This window comes from Dicentrarchus labrax, unplaced genomic scaffold (assembly GCF_905237075.1).
Source record: "Dicentrarchus labrax unplaced genomic scaffold, dlabrax2021, whole genome shotgun sequence".
In the NCBI taxonomy this organism is placed as follows: Eukaryota; Metazoa; Chordata; class Actinopteri; family Moronidae; genus Dicentrarchus; species Dicentrarchus labrax.
In genome coordinates this window covers 11,461,671-11,481,530 of record NW_026136712.1, presented here as the reverse complement: position 1 = coordinate 11,481,530, position 19,860 = coordinate 11,461,671, and the positions used below count along the sequence as shown (strand labels likewise).

Below are 19,860 nucleotides of genomic sequence, written 5' to 3'. Positions count from 1 at the left end.
TCCACACAGGGAGCTATACTGCCACCTACTGTCTAGATAAAACTAGTCAAATTTAAATTTAAATACATTCTTGTCATTTCCGTCTTCTGCAAGGTTTCAAATACTCTTTATCAAAATTAGTAGCTCTCTAATACAACTTCCTTTCTCAAATTCCCCAATTGATTTATACATTTTAGCTCAAGTATTTGTTCTGTGTAATCACACTGATACTAAAATTAACGCTAATATCAAAATATTAATACAAATACCAACTTAAAAATGTTTTGGTTTTTTGTCTAATGAAAAAAATGTTTTAGTTAAGCATGTTCATGTTGAGTAGCAAAGCTCATTTTAAAATAGACAAATCAAATGAAAAACCTGTTTAATAAAGTAGGAAAAGCATAACAAAGGCTTACTGAATGGTTTGACAAGTATGAAAATGATGTGACTTGTATGATGTAGCCTTCACAATCACCAGCTCTCATCCATACTGATTGAGATTTGAGGCCATGATGATTGAGTGTGCTAATAACACAGAGATGCTCGGTATGAAGAGTTTTTGTATAAGAAAATACCGTTCCTTTTTCAGTTAAGCTTTATTACAAAAGTTAAACATAAGGCAAGTAATTGACATTTCAACATTGTATCCACTTTGATAGGTACATAAAAAATAAAGCAATTTTTATATTATATTCAGCTATTCACACAAAGAAATTCATCTTCTTGTCACTCTTTTGTGGTTTTCTTCAGTTTGGTCTTCAGCTCAGACATAAGTGGATTTCCAAACCTGGGGAGGTATGAGAAAAGTAAGAATCAGAAAATGTTTGAACATAAGATGCCTCTTTGGTGCTAAATATAATAATATCAATACTCTTTACCCTGGATGTTTTGGTGGCATCCATTTAGGTTTATGTTGGATCTCATCTTGTTTGGGAGTGTCACTCTTCTCCGCTGGCTTTGCATCAGGTTCCTGTTGACAATATGACATTTGATTAATATACAAACCTCAACATAAGATAAAGGAGGTTTTAAAAGATTATTAATAGTACCTGTGAGACGGTGTCAGGGCTATTTTCATCTCTCACTATTCGTTGTGTCTTTTTTAAGACCGGAAAACCTGCACCAAGCCCTACAAAACAAAGATGTGTGACATTATTTACAGATTATAACTGGACATGAAAGACACAAGACTTTCCATGTGTCGTAGGTGACCTACCAGGCAGTTTTATTCCAATGCCCAAGCCTCCCAAAGGCAGACCTGCAGGGACTTTGACTGGGAGACGTGAAGAGGGTGTGGGCTCCACAGAGGGCATAAGTAGCAGAGAGCGGGGATCTTTTGGTGGCCTTACAAGAGGGTTTTTAACAGCAATTCTTGACCTTTGCGCAGAGAAGTCCAGCCCAGAGGCATCTACCTGCAGTGACCAAAACAACTGAATTCACACCATCTGTGTAGTTTCATTCAAGATTTTTATAATTGAATATGTTAAATATGAAACAATACCTCCATCTGGTCTTCAGACTCTGTTGTTGGCTGTTCTACAGCCTCATTCAGCCCAGGTAATGGATCGGTATTATCTTCTGACCATGTGGGCTGTGGTTTGTCCAGTGAGGGCAACTTGAACAACGTCTTCTCTAACTCAGTGAAGGTGTCGCCTTGTGATCCAGTTTCTGTCGATATATCTAATGTCTCTGAGCCACTTCTAGATCGTCCTGGTTCAGTGTGTTCAATTCCCTCTGGAGGTTCAGAGACAGTTAACACAAGAGGCTCATCTTCAAGTTTAGTTTCTTCGACTTCGATAATAGCAGTAATTTCTTTCAGTGACTTAACATCTGATTCTTCAGTGTCTTTCCATTCAGTTTTCCTTGCTGGGTCTGGTACCTCAGCATCAATCTCTTTCTGTGATCCAGTTTCTTCATCTGTTTTTTCTTGCGATTCATCCGATTTCTGATCTAGATGTGTAGCCTCTGATGAAGAAACTCCAGAATCAGGGTGAAATCCTGTCTCTGTGATTGATTCCTCCTCTTTCAGATATGTTTGCACTGTCTCAGCTGTTTCCTCCATCAATATATCCTGAGATTCAGAGTTAGGTTGTTGTGTAGACAGTTCAGAGATGTCTCCTGATTCTGACATATTAACTGACATGTCATATATGCCATGAAATGACCCGGTGCTGGTTGATTTCAGTAGCTGAGTTTCACTGTTCTGTGTGCCCCATTCACTAAGAGACTGGTCCAAAAATCCAGACTCTGCTGTTGATGAAGACATTTCTGTGTCACTCACCAGTTCAGATTCTCCTGAATTTGACCCCACAAGTTGCTCTCTAACCTTCTCTCTCTGCACCGATGACATTTCATCTGGTTTCTCATTTGATGGCTCCATTTCCATGTCTATTTGTTGTCCAGGGTCTTCTTCTTGTTTTACATCATCAGTGTCCTCTGACAATGCCGTCTCTATCCACAAGTCAAGGATTTCTTCATCAATCACATCTGGACATCCACTGACTGGGCTAACTGTTTCTTTAGTGTAACTCCTGTCTGATTCTGTCACACACTTTTCCGTTTCCTCTGCTGATATTTCAGTCAAATCTTTTGGCTTGGACTCAGTTGTCATTGATTCATCAGCTGCTTCAGACTCCTCACTGCTCATCTCAAGTGCTTCGTCTGATAGCTGATTTTCTGTTTCCAGTGTCTCAACTATTCTAGACGACTCAGATTCTGCATTCTCTTCTTCATTCCTTTCTATGACTAGCTCGGCTGCCATTCCCACTGCCTGCTGATTTAAAAATTCCATCTCATTTTTGCTCAACATTTCATCTATTGCTGCTTCCTCCTCAACTCCATAAACCGTTTCTTCCATATGTATCCCTGCATCTTGCACTTCTACAGTATTATCTTCACATAATTTAGGCTCAGTCTCAGCCGACTGCTTCAGGAGTCCAGTTTCATTAAAGTCTTCTAGTAAACTATGTGTCTGGTAGCTGTTTTGCTCCGAGTTTATGGCATCTACAGACTCCTGAAAGAAGCTGATCGCTGTCATTTTCTCTTCTTCAGCCTCAAGGAATTTTAAGGTTTCATCAGTGAATCCGACCACTTCCACTGCTGTTATAATTCCTGTCACCTCATGGCCATCTCCAGCAGCTTCAGCTTCTTTGGATTCACATAGCTTCTCCTTTTTCTCAAATTCAACCAACAATTCCTCAGTACCATCTTGCAGCTCTTCTGTTGTCTTATCGCTCTCATCTGTTAAGCCACTGTGGGTCTCCAATTGCTTTTCTGAGTGTTCAATCCCTGTCTTCATTGAGTAAAGCAATACTTTTCCTTCCTCTTCCTCAAATAAAAGTCCAGATTCTTGAATTACTGGTTCAACAAGTGGTGTCTCCGTTTCTTGAGGCAATCCAGCATCAGTAAGGCGCAGTCTTTCAGCATGCTCCTCCACAACCGGATCAAAGCTATTCTTAATATCTCCTGTGCTTTCTTGTTCCTCTTCCATATGCTCCCTCAATGGTAAATACTCAGCTCCAGCGCTACAGCCACTGTTTTGAAGGTTCTCGGGTTCTTTGCTCTCCATCTCTTCTGGAAATTGCATAGACTGGATTTCCCCCGAAGCTCTTACTTCCAGGAACCTTTGTGTTGTGTTTTCATTTGGCCCTGGCTCATTGTTGTATTCAGGAACTCCCTCTTGTGTTTCCTCACATGTTGGAGAATTTAGCTCCTGTGACACAACAAGCCGGCCTTCACATATCCCCACGGGAATATTTTTAAAGTCTCCACTTATTTCCTGTCCAGTCTCGCCTTCAGGTTTTACTGTAACTGAGGTGGCTGTGCATACCACTTCCAAGTAACTTTCTTTGTTTCCTACTTCACTGGAGAGGCTCTCCTCTTCTACTTGATCTTTATCAAAACATATCTCTGCTACAGAAATGTCTGTTGTTGTCACATCAAACTTTACATCGAACACTTTGCCGTGGCTTTCTGTTTCAACGTCATCTGTTTCTCTTATTTTGGTTTGCACTTCGGTGTCCTTAGCCACATCCTCTCGCTTTGTGAATATAGCTGCATGCAGCTCTGTTTGAACATTTTGTACAACTTCTTCGCTGCATGTAACATTTCCAGTTGAAATGTCTTCTTCTTGACTATCTTCTGTAACTGATTTGATGTCATCTTCCTGCTCCTGCATTTCATCTTTTGTCTGGCTGTTTGCAGCATCATTCACATTTTCTTCCTCAATGACAGGACCCTCCTCCCTCTCATCCAATGTGCTTGCATCCTCCTTCTCTTTCATATCCTCAACTTCATCACTTTCACTTCTATGAACCATCACATGCTCTTGTCCAACAACTATTAAATCATCTTCAGAAACAATGCCACTTTTGTCGTGTGCCATTTGTAATTCAACATGCTGTGTAGTGAAGCTTGGGTCTCCCTTGTAATCTCTGTTGTCATCTGACAAGAGTTCACAGATTGACAGCTGATTTTCAACATAATTTGCTCCCTCATCAGACTTGTTTTCATTTTTGGAGGCCAGCAGTAACTCACCATCATTGTTTTCTACGTCCTCGTTTGTCGCTGCTCTATCTGTCTGATCCATCTGCACCATTGCCTCTTCTATGTGCATGTTATCCTCCTCTTCTAGACTCAAATCTGTGATCGTGCACAATTGTACTTCAATGTCTTCTGCCTCCAAATCTTGTTCATCTTCATGGTACATTTTATTGTCTTCTTCCGTTACTTGGATCTTTGTCAGGGTTGCATCCATTTTTTGATCATTCGGTGTCAGTGCCCTCTCAGTCTCCTCCTCAGCACCAGCATTTGTTCCAATTTCCTCCACGTCTTCACTCATTGCATCACCTGTAAGTATTGACCTGGTGTTCACATGATCTTCAGACTCATCATTCTCCGGTGTCTCATCTCGTTCGTGTGCGTACAATTTCCGAACTCCTTCTTTTTGTTCGTCTTCCTTTGCATTAGCGACAGGCAGCCCTGCATCATCATTGCCTGTTTGGGCAAACTGTTCCTCTCTCGTGCCCTCACCTTCCTCAGATGCTTTGCCCTCACTGCCTCTGCTCAGCTGGGTTTTGTACTGCATGCTTTCATCATCAGACCCTAAGTCAATGTCTGTGGTGCAAAGTTCCCAGGCAACAACGGGCCGAGATGAGCTAAGCACAGAGACTGTCGCAAGAGACTGTTCCTCATTGACTTCTCTTGCGCTAGCTTCACCCTCTGCATGGCCACAGTTTGCAGGCTCGCTGTCAACTGCAGAATCCTGGAGGGATGTCGGGTCATTGCTAACGAGGTCAGTGGGCTCTGGTCTGAGGAGTCTGTTCACAGCTCCGGTTATATAGTACTGAGAAAAAGATAAGGAGAAAGAAAGGGAGACTTTTGACTTATTTATGTTAATGATTAATCAACGATGTTTTGTGTATGTTCTCATTTCTTATATGTTTTTACCTTTATTATTGTGTTTTTAAAAAAAAAAGGAATGATCTATTATACTTGGCCGAAGGTGGACACCCTGTTTATATGCCTCCCTGTGCTTTTGGTCTGAGGCTGTTTTTTTAATGTCTTGGGATAGGTCCCTTTGTTCCAGTTAAAGGGGAATCTTAATGTTACATTAAGTATGCAATTGAAGCATATAATACAAGTATACAATACAAGGCTATTTACAGGGCACTTCCAGCATTGCACCACTTTGGGGAAAGCCCTTTCCTGTTACAACACAACAATGCTCCCATACACAAAGCGAGTTCCATAAATGGTTTTCAGGCCTGCACAGAGCCCTAACCTCAACCCCATCCAACACCTCTGGGTTGAATAGGCCTTTTTTTTGCCACCTGGGGGCAGTGAAATAACCTGTAAATAACCTGTAAAATCAAAACACTGAGCAGCAAGATGCTAAAACGGCCCGTAAAAGCTCATAAGAATGGCAGAGTTGGGTAATAATGATCATATTTCATTAAACATTTGTTCAATTGTTCATATAAAAACATTCATTAGAGCAGCTTTAAGCATCAAAGGAAGTCTAACAAGTGAGCTAGACTGCAATAACAGCAGGGACATAAAACTCAAAACCACATGCAATACAGCCATGGTTAATGCTCGAGTGACTGTCTGTGAGCCAGGCCTTATTGTCCAACCTCGGTATTAAACCACACTAATGCTCTTGTGGCTGAAAAAAAAGTCAGTAACATTTTATTTTACGTGTCCATAAATTCCTCATCATTTGTGTTAAATTGCTAAACCACCAAATAATCCATTCTCAAAAAAAGCTATAGCTGAACTTTTTTAATTGTCAGCAGAACATGCAAAAATTTGCAATTTGGCTGCAGTTTGCAAATCAACATATATGACAAATAAAGTCAGTGAATGATGCTTTTAAAATTATATATATATGCTTTTATGGGTTAAAAGTAAATTCCAACAACAAATTAAACTAAATTAGTCTGAATTTTGCCTCTATTGTCCCTAGAATTAGTACCAAATTACAGAGAAATGATTAGAAAATTATGAGGAAATAACGGACCTCTGCGTGAGACAGAGAGCAAGGAACTCAAACACACAAAAACAAAGACAAGGGGGGTGGGTGGGGGAGAGAGATATTCATATAGCCGAGAGAGAGAGAGAGAGAGAGAGAGAGAGAGAGAGAGAGAGAGAAAGAGAGAGCAGCAGCACGGACACCGGAAGAGAGAGACTCTACATCAACATTTCACTGCCTCTAACATTAAAAATTTAAGCAGATATTTCATGACATGTTGGGTTTAGATGATGCAGCGGCTCACCCAAACTGTCCAGAAAGTCCTCTCCACCCTGGAAGGGGGAATGTCGTTGTCCATCTTCAAACGTCCTCCCCTCTGACTCTCTGACCATATGACTTTAATTCCCACTGGATGTGATGACAAATCAACCCCAACCTGTCTGTTTAATCAGCCTAACCGAGATTATTAAGAAAACTCAACAGCAAGCTCCATCCAAACGGTCTGAACACCTCCGCTGATAGTTCGGGTTCAGTTCCTTATACAGAGATATGTCCGGTGTATCATAATGAGGAAGAGGCTGATTAACACAGCTGAGTCGCCGGTGCATCGACTCTACGTGTTGCACAGTTTGCGGATGTGCGCATAGCTTCGAGCCAGGCCACATAGTGTGTGTGAGGGTTTCTGAGTTGATGTGTGACACAAGTGTTTTAAAATAGAAACGCTTACCCACAGCATGTTCTCCATCATGGTGGAGAACCACCAGGCGCTGTGTGAGAACATTTCTTCATGGCTGATTTTGCAATGTTGTGCCACTGTCCCTTAATGAGTCATTAAAGGGGGAGTGAATATGTTTTTGGAGTTGGCAACTAAATGAACCTAAGTTGCCAAATTGATGAAAATCAGCATTTCATGTGTTAAAAATCACCTTCAACCTTGGAATGGCAGTGCTGACATAGAGATGACCATTTGGGACTTATTTATGTCATATTATCACACTTCCCTCAGACTTTCAGTGAGAGTCTGTGAAACCGCTGTACTCATTTTTAGATGTATGCTCATTGAGATGCATCATTCAGGGGGGTTTATGCTATTTATTTTCTATTCTCTTCTTAGTATTGTCCTGTTTTGACGCAATGGTTCAAACTTGTGCTTTTAACGGATGTAGAAGCACCACCACTGCATTATTTCCGTTGATGATGACCACAAGCACTGGATGGTTTTTCAACTTGGGTGACGCCAGACAGACTCCATGCATGGCGGTTATTCATGATAACATTTCAGGGCCATGCAAATGGAGTTTTCTGGGCTTATGGTGGCTAATGTTAACAAACGTAAAGGTCCAGTGTGTGGCATTTAGGAGGATCTATCGGCAGAAATAGAATATAATAGTCATAGGTATGTTTTTATTTGTGTAAAATAAAAATCATGGGGTTTTTGTTACTTTAGAATGAGCTGTTTATATCTACAAATTCTGATTAATTGCCTCAAGTGATGTCACTTCAACTCGGGCTAAAGTTTGAAAATGTAAAAAATCTGTGTGTGTGGTGTTCGAAAGACTCTTGAGGCTAGTGGCTGGAAGGCTACTTTAGCTACTAGCATAATAACATATTTGTACAGTTGAGTGAATTGAGTCAAGCTGCATTGTGGGTAATGTAGGCATCTTTTATTTACTATTATTGCACACACCACAACTGCCCCTTACTGCAAAAGTTACATAGTCTCACTCACAGGTCTGACATGAAGAGATTCTAGTTAGTGACTATTTAGATTTGTTTCAGTTTCATTGATTATTTATCCGATATTTAATGAATCCCTCCAAGTCACATCAAATATAGAATCATGATTACTGAGTTTTTATTTGGTCTGTTTCAGATGACACTGGTCACTATTACATACAAACAAAAGTTGTATATGTTTTTTATTGGTCATGAAGCCTACAGTATGAAATGTACAAAACATATGGCGTAAGTGTGTGACAATATAATATATAATATATATTATATAATAACTATATTAATATAGTGTGCAATATGTATGAAAGTTGCTTGGATTTTGTACAATACAAAATACACAAACCTAATTTCATATACAAGAAATAAAAACTGTATTTTACAACATTTTGTTTCCAGTTATCAGCATTTCAGTCATGATAGATGCACTTGCTATATAATTTGAGAGGTGGAAGTTCTAAACAGGTTTAGGGTTAACATCTTAATATTACTCAGCTCAACCACACAACACCTCCTGTGTTCAGCACAGTGAAGTGACATTCCTGTGGTCAGAGTGCAAAAGAAAAAAAAAACAGAAGTAGGCTATGTTTTGAAATGAGAACTTATACTAACTTCAGTAGTTGACCAACAACAGATGTCAGAAACACAGTATCGTCTGTTGACTCGTTTTCACAGAGAAAAAGAAAAAAAAAACATCCAAAGAAACATAAAATTAAAAATATTGATTTAGATTTTATTGTCCAATGCAGATTTTGAAAAGAAAAAAAAAAATCCACAGAACTGGATTATTATTGTAAAATTCTTTGTACAAAAATATGAACATTTATAAAAAATCATGCAGTTGGAAAAAAAAAGGTAATGGGTAACTGATTAAGAACATAAAGTAATAAATAAAGACCAGAACTGTTGGAAGCAAAACCACATTTGTTGATCATAGTAAAGACAGTTGTATATCCTAAAAACCATGACTACTACTTTATATTTACTATAGAGATTTATATTAGATATATTACATGGGATATATGAAACAGAGAGGAACTCTTCCATGCGTCAGGGATTTCATGCAGAAGATGAAATTTCCTCATTTGACTCTGAAAGACAGGACACAAGATCAAATTGAAAAACAAAGCTTGAACAAACTTCCTGTTCAGTGTAATAAAATCTCATGACATTAGGGAGGGTTTTGATGTACTGTAGACTCTGTAATGTGCATTTGTGTTTAAAAATAACTTGAAGTGACAGACTGGATGTTCTGCTTACTCTATTAATTCACTACCTAGAAGCTTAATCTGTGAAACTACAGGAGTAAATTGTTTGCAGTGTCTTACCTGTCCAGGTTCGATAAACAGGAAGCTTGAGTGCAGGGTGTGTGATCTCCACGCAGACTCTAAAAGGCGCTCTCTCATTTTCTCTAGGACTCCTCCTCAAGCTGACTCTGTTGATGTGCAGCGCGCCTGGGTCGTCCTCTTTTTCTTTGTCACTGTCCTCGTCCACCTCTGACTTTGTTTCCTCATCCCTGTCAATGTTGTTATTCTCCCCATCAATGTATTCTATTCCTTCAGCGTCAGGGTCTGTGACAGCAGCTCTTGTTTCTGTAAAGTAACAGCAGTTCAAAATTAAGACAGGAGCAGATTTCATACAAATAAAGTAAAAAAAAAATGTTTATAATGCAGGTTATATTTTAGATCTCATACAAAAGAATGTATAAGCACTGAATAAAACAAATGCTCAACCATCTTGAAACATTTTAAAGGGGTATTTCAGCAAATAAGTATTTATATATATATATATATTTTTTTTATTTAAATTTACATGAATTTACTGAAGTGCTATATATAGTACGTAGTAGTAGTAGTAGTAGTATAGTAGGAGCAACATGTTTCATTAAATGTTTCTTGACAAGGAAATACCCCTGATAACATCACTAGAATTATTTTCCTGATTTAAGAAAGCTGTGTTTTTGTTACCTTTGAATGAGCTGTTTTTATCTATAGATGCTTCCATGGAGCCTGCCATGTTTCTACAGTAGCCCAGAACAAACCAAACACTGGCTCTAGATAGGTCCTTTGGCCTTCAGCTTTTTCATTGCCAAGTCGTCAGATGCCACTAAATCTTACACACTGGACCTTTAAATAGCAAAGTTGTGTTTTGTGGCTAAGAGTTGTGGGATTTGTAGCCTAATGCTAAAGAAAAATCATTGTTCTAGCTTTTAGATTTTTCTCAAATGCCACTGTGAGATATTTATTTATTTTAGATACTCTAGAGATTGATCTCTGTCATCCTGTTTAGTTTTTTAGAAAGACTAATGAAAGAAACGATATAAGAAAAGGCCCTCTGAACTATAAATGTGTGTATATATTAAGGTCAAGTACTTATTGCGTGTCCATTCTTTGGTCTCTCCAGCTGTTTGCTCGTCTGACTTGGCAGGCTTGTGGACCTCTCCAGGGCGCACACACTTTTCAGCTCCCTCTGTCCATCATCACTGATCTCCTCTGTCTCACTGGACACCAATGGTGAGAGAGTGGGTCCCCCCGCTGCCCAGACTAATGTGACCTTTGGGTGACCTCCCTTCAACAGGAGAGAGAACACACCAACCCCTTCGCTGCTCCAGCACACTGAGATCGAGGGAGGAATGGAGGGAGCAACTAAGGGAATACAAACAAAGTGTAATTGAATGAAAAACAATAAAAGTAGGTGGGTTCAGAGCACTATCATCCATATTGTAAGGATAACATTCACAAGAACAAGTTGTTGACTGTAAAAGTGCCTATAATGATTCATACCAATGTCAACATTTCTCCAGTGTCTCTCAATAGGCTCGGGTAGGGAACAATGCTCCACTCTGCAAATAACCCCTCCTCCTCTCTCCTTTTTCTCCGGATTTGTCACCCTTCTCTTCAGAATGGCTGTGGCCCTGTAGAGTCTGGGATGAGTCTGAATGGGGCCCCACATCTCTCCTCCCTCTATCACTTCTTCCTCTCTGTCATCTTGCTCCCCATCTCTGAGCTTCAGCCAGGTGACGGATATGTTCGGAGGGTGGAAGTCTGTGATTTCACATCCCAGGGTCTGATCTGTGGCAGAGGTGGAGCTGACGATTTCAGACATGCACGGCCTCTTGATGAACCCTATTTGAGATAAAGTGGAGACTTCAGCACTCATTGTTTAACGTAAAATGTAAAATTTTATGCCTTTTCTTCCCATCTTTCTTACCTCTGGTCTCGCGGGTGACCGGTTGCTTCAAGGCGATGTGGTGGACACTGACCCACACTTTAGTGCCTCCCTTTTCCAGTTCACTCTGGGGCAGTTTACACTGGCTGAAGGCTGAAAAGAAGCCTTCAGAGTTGGGTCGAGGGGAGGATGAAGCCTGGGAGGCCACAGGACTCAGCTCACCCCCCTCGCAGAACCAGCGGAAGGTAATGACGTCCGGATGGAAATGTGATGCTCGTACTGTCATGCTAATTACTTCTGAAAGACAGAAATTATAGGGATGAAGCCTCTCACAACTAGGAATGTTTAACATGTTAACTACAACAGAAGGATGAACTGTTTACTTTACCAGAGTCATTTTGTGTCTCTGCCAGCTGAATTTCTGAAACTTCTGGAGCAGCTAAAAGACAAAGGTTACAAAAACTTTTGTTACATAAATTGTGAAAACCATAGAAAAATAGAGGCAATGTGAATGAGAGAAAATCTTTTTCTTACACAGAATTGTAAACTTCTCTGACACCCTCTCCTCCACAATCTTATCTTTGCCTATGTAGGAGACCTGACACTTAAACACCGCCCCCTTGTGGACGGAAATCTGGGGGATGAAGGTGAGCGAGGAGATCAGCTGTTGAGTGCCACTTCCAGATGAGTGCAGCGGCCCCTGAGTGTGCAGCTTGTAGTAACCCATCTCGCCTCTGGAGGACAGCAGAGGACCTTTCTCTGACACTGGGGAGGTGAGAGTTAGACCGTAGGGCAGATGGATGGTGGTTAGGGGGTTATAGAGGCAGTTAAAGTTAGATTTGGAGGTTCCTATGCGCATAAGGTTGTAAATTGTTAGCAGAATTAAGTGTAAAAGAGAAAAACATGGTATGTTTTAGTAGTTGCGATACAAATAAAAGATATTTCATGTGCCAGCATTCACTTTATTGTATTATTATTACATCAATCCAAACACATTTCAACTCCTGTTTGTCCAATTCCTTCTGTTTATTCCCCACTTCAATTTTCTCTAGCAATTAAGGAATAGTTGGACATTTTGGGAATGCTTATTCAAGTTAGATGAGAATATTAATACCATTCTTATGTTTTCTGTTCAATATGAAACATCTGCCAGCAGGTGGTTAGCTTAGCTTAACTTAGCTTAGCACAAAGATCAGAAGCGGGGAAGCAGATAGCCTGGCTTTCTCCAAAGGTAACAAATCTCCTGTTCTGCCTGCTGCTAGGCAACTTCGCAGTGACGAAAGGAGGAAAACCACATGTTGTTTTCATTCTTTAATTCTGGTTTTCATTCTTTGGTGAGCTTCGGTTTCGCTGCTGGTGGCAGCTTCATATTTACTGTACAGACGTATCGGTCTTCTCATCTAACTCTTGGCCTGGCAGTGAGTAAATGTATTTCTAAAAATGTTGAATTATTTCTTTGAGGTTGGAAACTCCAACCACACATATTATGTATGCCAGTGACTGACTGATGTTCAGTGAAGCTTTTCTTTTCTAAAATCATGTATTTTATACAAAGTTCCCCAAAGTTCTGCCTGACACATCTGGTAACTTTATTAACTTTGTGATCTCTACTAGGATTCAAAATGTTTCTATTGAACTATGTTTGGCAGCACAGCTTGAGTTTGTGTTTACTGACCCAGGTCAGTAGGGTCAAATAATTATTCACCGGTAACCGCTGGTTGGATGTGTCTCCTACCTGTGAAGGAAGTGTCAGTGATTGGGGTGTCATTGAGGAACCATGCAGTCTGGACTCGGTCCACCCTCCTGCCTTCAATGCTCACTGTCACCCTGCCCTTTTGACCTACAATCACGCGTGGGGGGAGGATGATCCCTGACACACTCAGAGACTTTTGTTTCTCTGAGTGAGGGCAGAAAGAACAGAGATAAAGGAGTCAGTGAGACAAAAGGAGGCATAAGGTTGCAGCTATTGTGAAACAGTTACAGTTGTTTTGAAAGCTTGTATTCCTCATACGTGCTGGACCAAGAGCTCATGACACCACAGTTTCGTGAATTTAAAACAGTAGTTTATGGAAGTATGCTATTGCATATGTCAGTTCAGAGTCGAGTTACTTCAATAAAGGACAGAGGCATGTTGCAGTTTCAGTAACTTTACCCATATGTTTTAAATATCTTGTGCCCAACATGGGGTCAGGACAAGATGAATAACAGGATAAGAAAGAAAACAATTACATATATTTTATGTTTATTCTTTCTAACTTTTCTCTCTCTTTTTTTTTAACTTTTTCTTGTTAAATATTCACCTAATATGTCCACACTAGTCGTTCTCTGTGATGAGGATCACAAACACACTTTACTTCACTTCATTTAACTTCTCACAAGCCAAAAAGGGAGAGATGTGTACCACTGGTTTAATTGCAAAGGAGGATCTGACTCACCATCCCTCCTCCTCCAAGAAAAGCCAAAGCAGAGAAGGAAGACCAGCACCAGAGAAATACACATCAGAGCCACAGATGCTTTGGCTGATTTAGTCAACACTGGAGGCTCATCTGAGAGGAAGCAGAGAGAGAAACCATAAAAGGCAGTGACAAAGCAAGTTACAAACACTTGTGCAACTGCTTCTAAAAGTAGCACAGTATGTGCTTATAAGGAAGCCACTCATTGTTGCCGTCAGATGTCTTAAATGGGTGTAACCTTGTGAAATGTATTGCATATAAATCTTGTCTTATGGATCATGTCAAGCACTACCTTGTGGATCCAATTTCTCCAGGTAAGCTGAGCCACTGACCGGGTACAATCCCCCAGGTTGGTTTACTGCACACTCCACCTTCCCACTTTGGTCCCTCTGCTCAGGGGTTAAAGTATAATAGCGTCTGGTTCTGTAGGTCCCATCTGGGTTCTGCTCCGTGGCGGGGGGCTCAGAGAGGACTGTGCCATTTTGAAGCCACGACACAGACACTTCCTCTGGGTAAAAACCCTCCACATCACAGTATAGAGTTAGAGGAATGTTGTTGGAGCGCGAGGGCAGGGCAGAAAGTGTGACAGAAGGGGGATCTGAGGAGAGATAAAGAAAATATTTTTGGCTTTAGTTCCTCTCACTGTTTGTACTATTATGATTGACAGAAGTAGCTATTCTAGTTTTACAACGTGACAATTCATTAATTGTGATGTCAGTGTGTCACTCACAAGTGACATTGAGTTGGAAATCCAGCTCCTGATAGCTGCCATTGTGTGACACTTTACAGCCAAAGGTCACATTCTGGTCCTCACGGGAAGGGTAGAAGGTCAGGTTGCCCACAGCCATGTAGTACCCATCTGGACTCTGTTCACCTTCAACATCGTAGGGAGGTTGAATCACTTGCCCATCTCTGGTCCAGGAGAAATAGACAGGAGGAGGGTAGAAACCATCGGCATGGCATTTAAGATGGCTCTCTGTTTCCAAAACCACCCACAGCTGAGGGATTGAGAGAGTCGGGGAAGCTAAAAAGGGGATAAGTAAAAGAAATTAATGTAAAAAGTGTTCCTGCTTTTAGGTTTAAATGTGCACTTAAAGCCCCAATAAAATGTCAACAACTGAGCAAAGACATACCGAGGATGCTAAGTGTAACATTGCGGTATTGCAGCATTGTGAAGTTGTAGCCGACGGTGCATTTGTACAACCCCTGCAGGTCGAGACCGGCTCTGAGGACGGTCAGAGAAAAGTCCCCATTGACAAAATCACTGGTGTCCCAACTGAAGCCTTCCTTTATTTGTGTCGCCGCTTCACTGAATGAGGCGATGTCCGAACCGTTACTTATCCAGCTGACTTTGATGAGAGACTTGTCTATTTTGTCCCCCGTTACAGAAAGAGGGAACGTCACATTGCAGGGCAGGGTTGCATTTGTGTTTGGACTGGCCACTATTTCACTCGGAGACGCTGTAAGCAGAGAAAGAAAGTTAAGATGGAGAGAAAATGAGCCTTTACTGAACAGCACTCATTGATGCTCCTTACTGCAACACAGGAGGGTCTATAACATTACTGAAGAGATTGTGTGAACTTTTTGGTGAAATGTGCCTTTAATATTTGGTTAATGCTTGAGTATGATCTTCAACTGCAGTTTAAATTGAAAATGCAATACTGTCTGGAAAAAGTTAAATGTTTGTATTTGAGTTCAAAACATTTTTGTAGTACTGTTTTTTAAAAACTAATTTAGCTCAGATTATTTCCTGTTTAGGGAACTTTTTATACAATTCTCTCTCTGTATTATGCATTTTGACATTTTTAATTTCTTTTTTGTTAAATTCAGTGCTTTCTTGATACTGACGCTTGACCATTGTTCTATTAGACTATTCACTTTACATTTACTGTTCTTCACAGAAGTGAACTAAAAGCTGAGATTTTTAAAACATTTTCTCACACCTCATAAAATCAAGAAGGTCTTGCGACCCCCTGTGAAGCTTTGTTGACCCCTAGTGCGGCCCCCGACCCCTAGGTTGGGAACCACTGTTCTAAGGTAACAAAACCGATGAAATGATTATACGCTAATAATAGTAATGCATATATTCCATATTTGCCAATAGATCCTCCTAATACACTGGACCTTTAATAAATGCCATTAGAGCAATACAGGAACAAACTACAATACAGCTGCAACAACAAATAGTATATGTCTCAGCCTGGGCAAACAGTACTTGTCAAGTTTTTTTTTTTAAACCGGCACATGTTAAAACCTGAGTCAACAGTGACAAGGGATTTTATGTCAAGGATTTGAGTTTCATGAAATTTTCCACTTCACATTCCTTCTTTTCACCCTTAATCGTAAATCAATAATCTCAGTATACCTCCTTGAATCAGTGTAAACATAAAACCTTTCAGTCAGGTCTGGCCACCCAATCAGCTTAATTAGTAACTAGTACAATAAATACTTCTCGGCAAGCACTGGTAAACTTTCTTCTGTATGAAGTGTTTATGTTACACATCCCCTTAAGTGTGATAGATGTGCCGATCAAAGCAGGTTGGCAGGAAGGAAAAGACTAATGCTATACTTAGTTGTCTATTTTTGACTACAAAAGTACAAATAATTTAAAACTTGTTGAAAACATTTAGCTCAAAACATTCCACAAAAATGTTGTCGGATAATTACAATATACTTTTCACTGCCTTATAACCATCATCCTCAAATCCCTTAGACATGATAACATTGGTAAGGTATACAGAGAAATGTGCCGCCGAGTGTATAAATTGTGGTTTCACTTCATATGAGATTTTACATTGCAATGTAACGTGTCATATGTAATGTAGTATCGTACATTTTCAAGAAGTTTAGTATGATAACCCTCCAGGAACGTGCGGTTTTGGCTTATTTATCTGAATCAAATACTCTGGCTTAATATAACGAGGGATAAAGATACATCAAAATGAATGGCACAGCAAAATCGCTAATGTCTCATGTCTTTATGTATTTTTATGCCATATTGTCCAACCCTATTACACTGTAAACATAATGCTCAATACTTGTGATCATTACACCATAAATCAACACTAAATAAAGGTCTGGTGCATGTTGACACTGACATGTGTGAATTTGGTCAACATACCCCATCTGTACTTTTAAACATATCTTTACTCCCAACCAGTGAACCACTGTAAGATCTCCACAAACTTTGGGACTATATTCTGTAAAACATCCCTGTTACAAGCCAAATTACATAGATAGCTCAGAATCAATACTTTTCACCTGGTCATCTCAAACTTTTGTTAGGTTAAGAAACAATGCAAACCTGTGTGTGTAATGACACAATACTCACCATGCTTTATGAAAGTCAGGAAGCCGACATAGAAGAGGACTTTACACTGCATGACCAGGCTTGTCTTGAGACCTACTTCTTATCTTCGGGCCCTTTTGCAGTCTTATATAGAGCTATGAGGTGACAGTGGGCGGGTTTGTCCCGCCAGATGGGAAATAAGAAATATTGTCCCTGGGCCTCAGAGGAGTGAAAGGAGGCCCTTGATATGTGTATGTCCTCCTAAATAAGCGAGCCCTAGAGGACTGATAGAGCGAGAGAGAGAAGGAGGGAGATGTGCAGGGACACACAAGTGGGCAAACTTAAAATTCAGAAGGGCCTCTGGCCAAGGTTTTGGGGCTACTTTACATTGGTGCAGTGTTGCTATGAACAAACGGAGAGGGTGATCATGCTGAGCTTATGTGGGCAAACACTCGGGCAAGACTAGAACTCTTTTCTATCTGGGGAAAAGTTAGTGTTGTGTTAAATGTGAAGAAAAAGAGGATAAAAACAGGAGAATGGTTCTTTTTTCCCCCTCGCTACACAGGCACTCTATCTGAGCTCCTGCTATGATTGCTCCCTTTGATTGAAGTTAATATTTAGCCAGAACAAGTGCTTGATGTTTAAAGGAAAAGGTGTTGTCTGTTTTATCTCCCTCTGAATATTCATTTGCACTTTAATTGCTCTTAAAACACATCAGTCAGTGAACAATGGTTAATAACTCTGTCTCTGAGTTGCAGTGTTGTCTCTGACTGTTTTCTTTTCTCTTGTTCCCTCTCTGTTATACTTTGCTTTAGGTAGAAACAAAAGTGAGTCTTAAAATGATTAAAAGAGGTGATTAATGTGTTCCATTTGCCTGTTTGTGTTTGGTACTTTGTCCTCACGATTCTATGATTGCAATGTCATGTTTTCTCTTCTTTCTTTTCCTGACAGTCTTATTCCTTTCATCTGGTTGAAAGATTGAGTGCACTTCAGGTGGGTTGGAGAAGAGGAGGGGCATGAGGGTTTGATGGAGGACACACCAGCTGATGAAAGGAGTGTAACTTAACTATTGTGAAGACGTTTTCATGATTGTCATGCTTAAAATCAATATGAGTAAGACGAAAAGTGCCATCTGTGTCCAAATGCATATATTTCTTCTTTCTTTGTTTTACTTAAGGTTGAATGTAGCAATATCTGCACACAAACACTGCTGGATTTTGTGCTTGATAGTCAGAAATATGACAAAAATGTATATGAATTGAATACTGTGAGATTAGATAAGCTTGTCCTGTACATTTTGTACTGTATACATTGTCAAGGTGAAGTAGGCTGCAGTGTTACACACATCAGTCCTTTAAATGGGAGGATCGTCCTAGCATTGTATTTTTTATAAATAAATTAAATAATAAATAAATATATAATGCTTCATTTGTTTTTTTGAGTCTGACCTTTAAATGAAGGTGTGGTCAAATGTTCTGCATCTTGCTTTTAAGATTAATATTTTGTTAACTGGTTAGACTTCTTTGCTCGGATATTCACCTCTGGTCATGATTCAGGTAAAATGAAAGCAGTCAAACTAACAGGGTGGGACACCAAACCAATTATTGCTGTGGTTTGAATGTGCCTATAATCTCAATCAAAAGATGCCATTGTTCTTACACAAACGGAGTAGTTAGAATAACCTTTTGACACCTTTAAGCTTACAATGATTAATGTATCAGGCAGCTACCACTACTTAAAAAACAAAGCTGGTTAAACAGATATGGAAATAGTCGTAGTTGATATGAGTGTGGTATAAATTTTCTTTTACAGAACAGAATTTTCATTAACTGAGTAAATCTCTCATGGAAGATGTTTGCATTAATTGAAAGCATTGGTGATAGCAATTGAATGTTGTAGGTTGAATGTTCTTTTGAAAGTGTGTGAAACAGAGGTGTGGATGTTTGTTATTAACACTTTGGTAGGTATTTCAGGCCAGCAGCCAACGCAGCTATGATGACACCAGCAACAGCAGGAAATGTGTGAGTTATATGAACGTGTGAGGAGGGTGTTGTGATCTGGGTGAAAAACTATTGTCTGTACCAAACAGCAGGTGTTCTGCTTAGGTGGTCTATTCAGGAAGCACAGAATAATGTTTTAAGGCCAAAGATGTGTAACCTGGCTCCCTGAATTTATGTGAAAATCAGTGTTTTGTGATTAGTCTGTCCTTTTTTTTATTTTTTCTTACTGAACATGTACAGAAAACCAAAGGATGTTATCAATCTTATTGAAGTTTACTTTTCTTATCACTTTTGGGGACCTTACATAGACTTACATTAATTTCCTGGAGACTAAACCTTGCCCTTACACCCTAACCCTTACTTAACCAAACCGTATGTCCACAATTAGACAAGCCGCCCACAGTTAACTGGTCTTTAGTCTGAAATGTGTCCCCAAAGGTATTTCATTGCACTAGAATATTATAATTTTTACTTTACGATTATTTGACAACTTTAGTCACTAGAATACAGATTCAGACTGTAATGTAGTTTTACACTACCTGACAAAGTCCCACCATTACCAGCTGCAACCTCAAAGTGATGCTAACACATTGATGCATCAATGGCTATATCCATTAATGTAATATATATTATTCTGACAGCAGAACACCTTCACTCAGTGTCTCAAATTAATCATCACTGAACCTTCAGGGAAAGATGTGGAGAACATCTTGACATCCTGTGTCATACTGTAGTACAAGTACCACCACTACACACAGTCAGGACTTG

General features: G+C 39.8%; 2 protein-coding genes and 1 long non-coding RNA gene across 5 annotated transcripts; 1 reads left to right on the top strand and 2 right to left on the bottom strand.

The window, feature by feature from the left end:
- Positions 1 to 556: 556 nt before the first annotated feature.
- si:ch211-136m16.8 (uveal autoantigen with coiled-coil domains and ankyrin repeats protein) lies at positions 557 to 7,071 on the bottom strand. Its single transcript, XM_051417933.1, has 6 exons — positions 6,756 to 7,071; positions 1,481 to 5,323; positions 1,196 to 1,391; positions 1,029 to 1,108; positions 858 to 949; positions 557 to 766 (listed from the first exon to the last, which is right to left on the bottom strand). The coding sequence occupies exons 1-6, from the start codon at positions 6,807 to 6,809 to the stop codon at positions 706 to 708; spliced, it is 4,326 nt and encodes a 1,441-aa protein (XP_051273893.1). The 5' UTR covers positions 6,810 to 7,071; the 3' UTR covers positions 557 to 705.
- Positions 7,072 to 8,093: 1,022 nt separating this feature from the next.
- si:ch211-180a12.2 (uncharacterized) lies at positions 8,094 to 17,253 on the bottom strand. 3 transcript variants are annotated; one of them, XM_051418296.1, is made up of 13 exons: positions 17,135 to 17,253; positions 14,937 to 15,263; positions 14,534 to 14,827; positions 14,096 to 14,401; positions 13,786 to 13,896; positions 13,086 to 13,247; positions 11,885 to 12,199; positions 11,739 to 11,789; positions 11,393 to 11,647; positions 10,966 to 11,307; positions 10,555 to 10,827; positions 9,511 to 9,774; positions 8,094 to 9,273 (listed from the first exon to the last, which is right to left on the bottom strand). In XM_051418296.1, exons 1-13 carry the CDS (start codon positions 17,184 to 17,186, stop codon positions 9,242 to 9,244), a joined length of 2,784 nt encoding a protein of 927 aa, XP_051274256.1. In that variant the 5' UTR covers positions 17,187 to 17,253; the 3' UTR covers positions 8,094 to 9,241. The 3 variants fall into 3 exon arrangements, with proteins under 3 accessions (XP_051274256.1, XP_051274257.1, XP_051274258.1); XM_051418297.1 differs by having other exon boundaries at positions 11,393 to 11,644; XM_051418298.1 differs by having other exon boundaries at positions 11,885 to 12,115.
- On the top strand, positions 12,695 to 18,515 carry LOC127373649 (uncharacterized). The gene is made up of 2 exons (XR_007886930.1): positions 12,695 to 12,768; positions 18,044 to 18,515. It is a non-coding gene; the product is annotated as an uncharacterized LOC127373649 (long non-coding RNA).
- Positions 18,516 to 19,860: the final 1,345 nt, after the last annotated feature.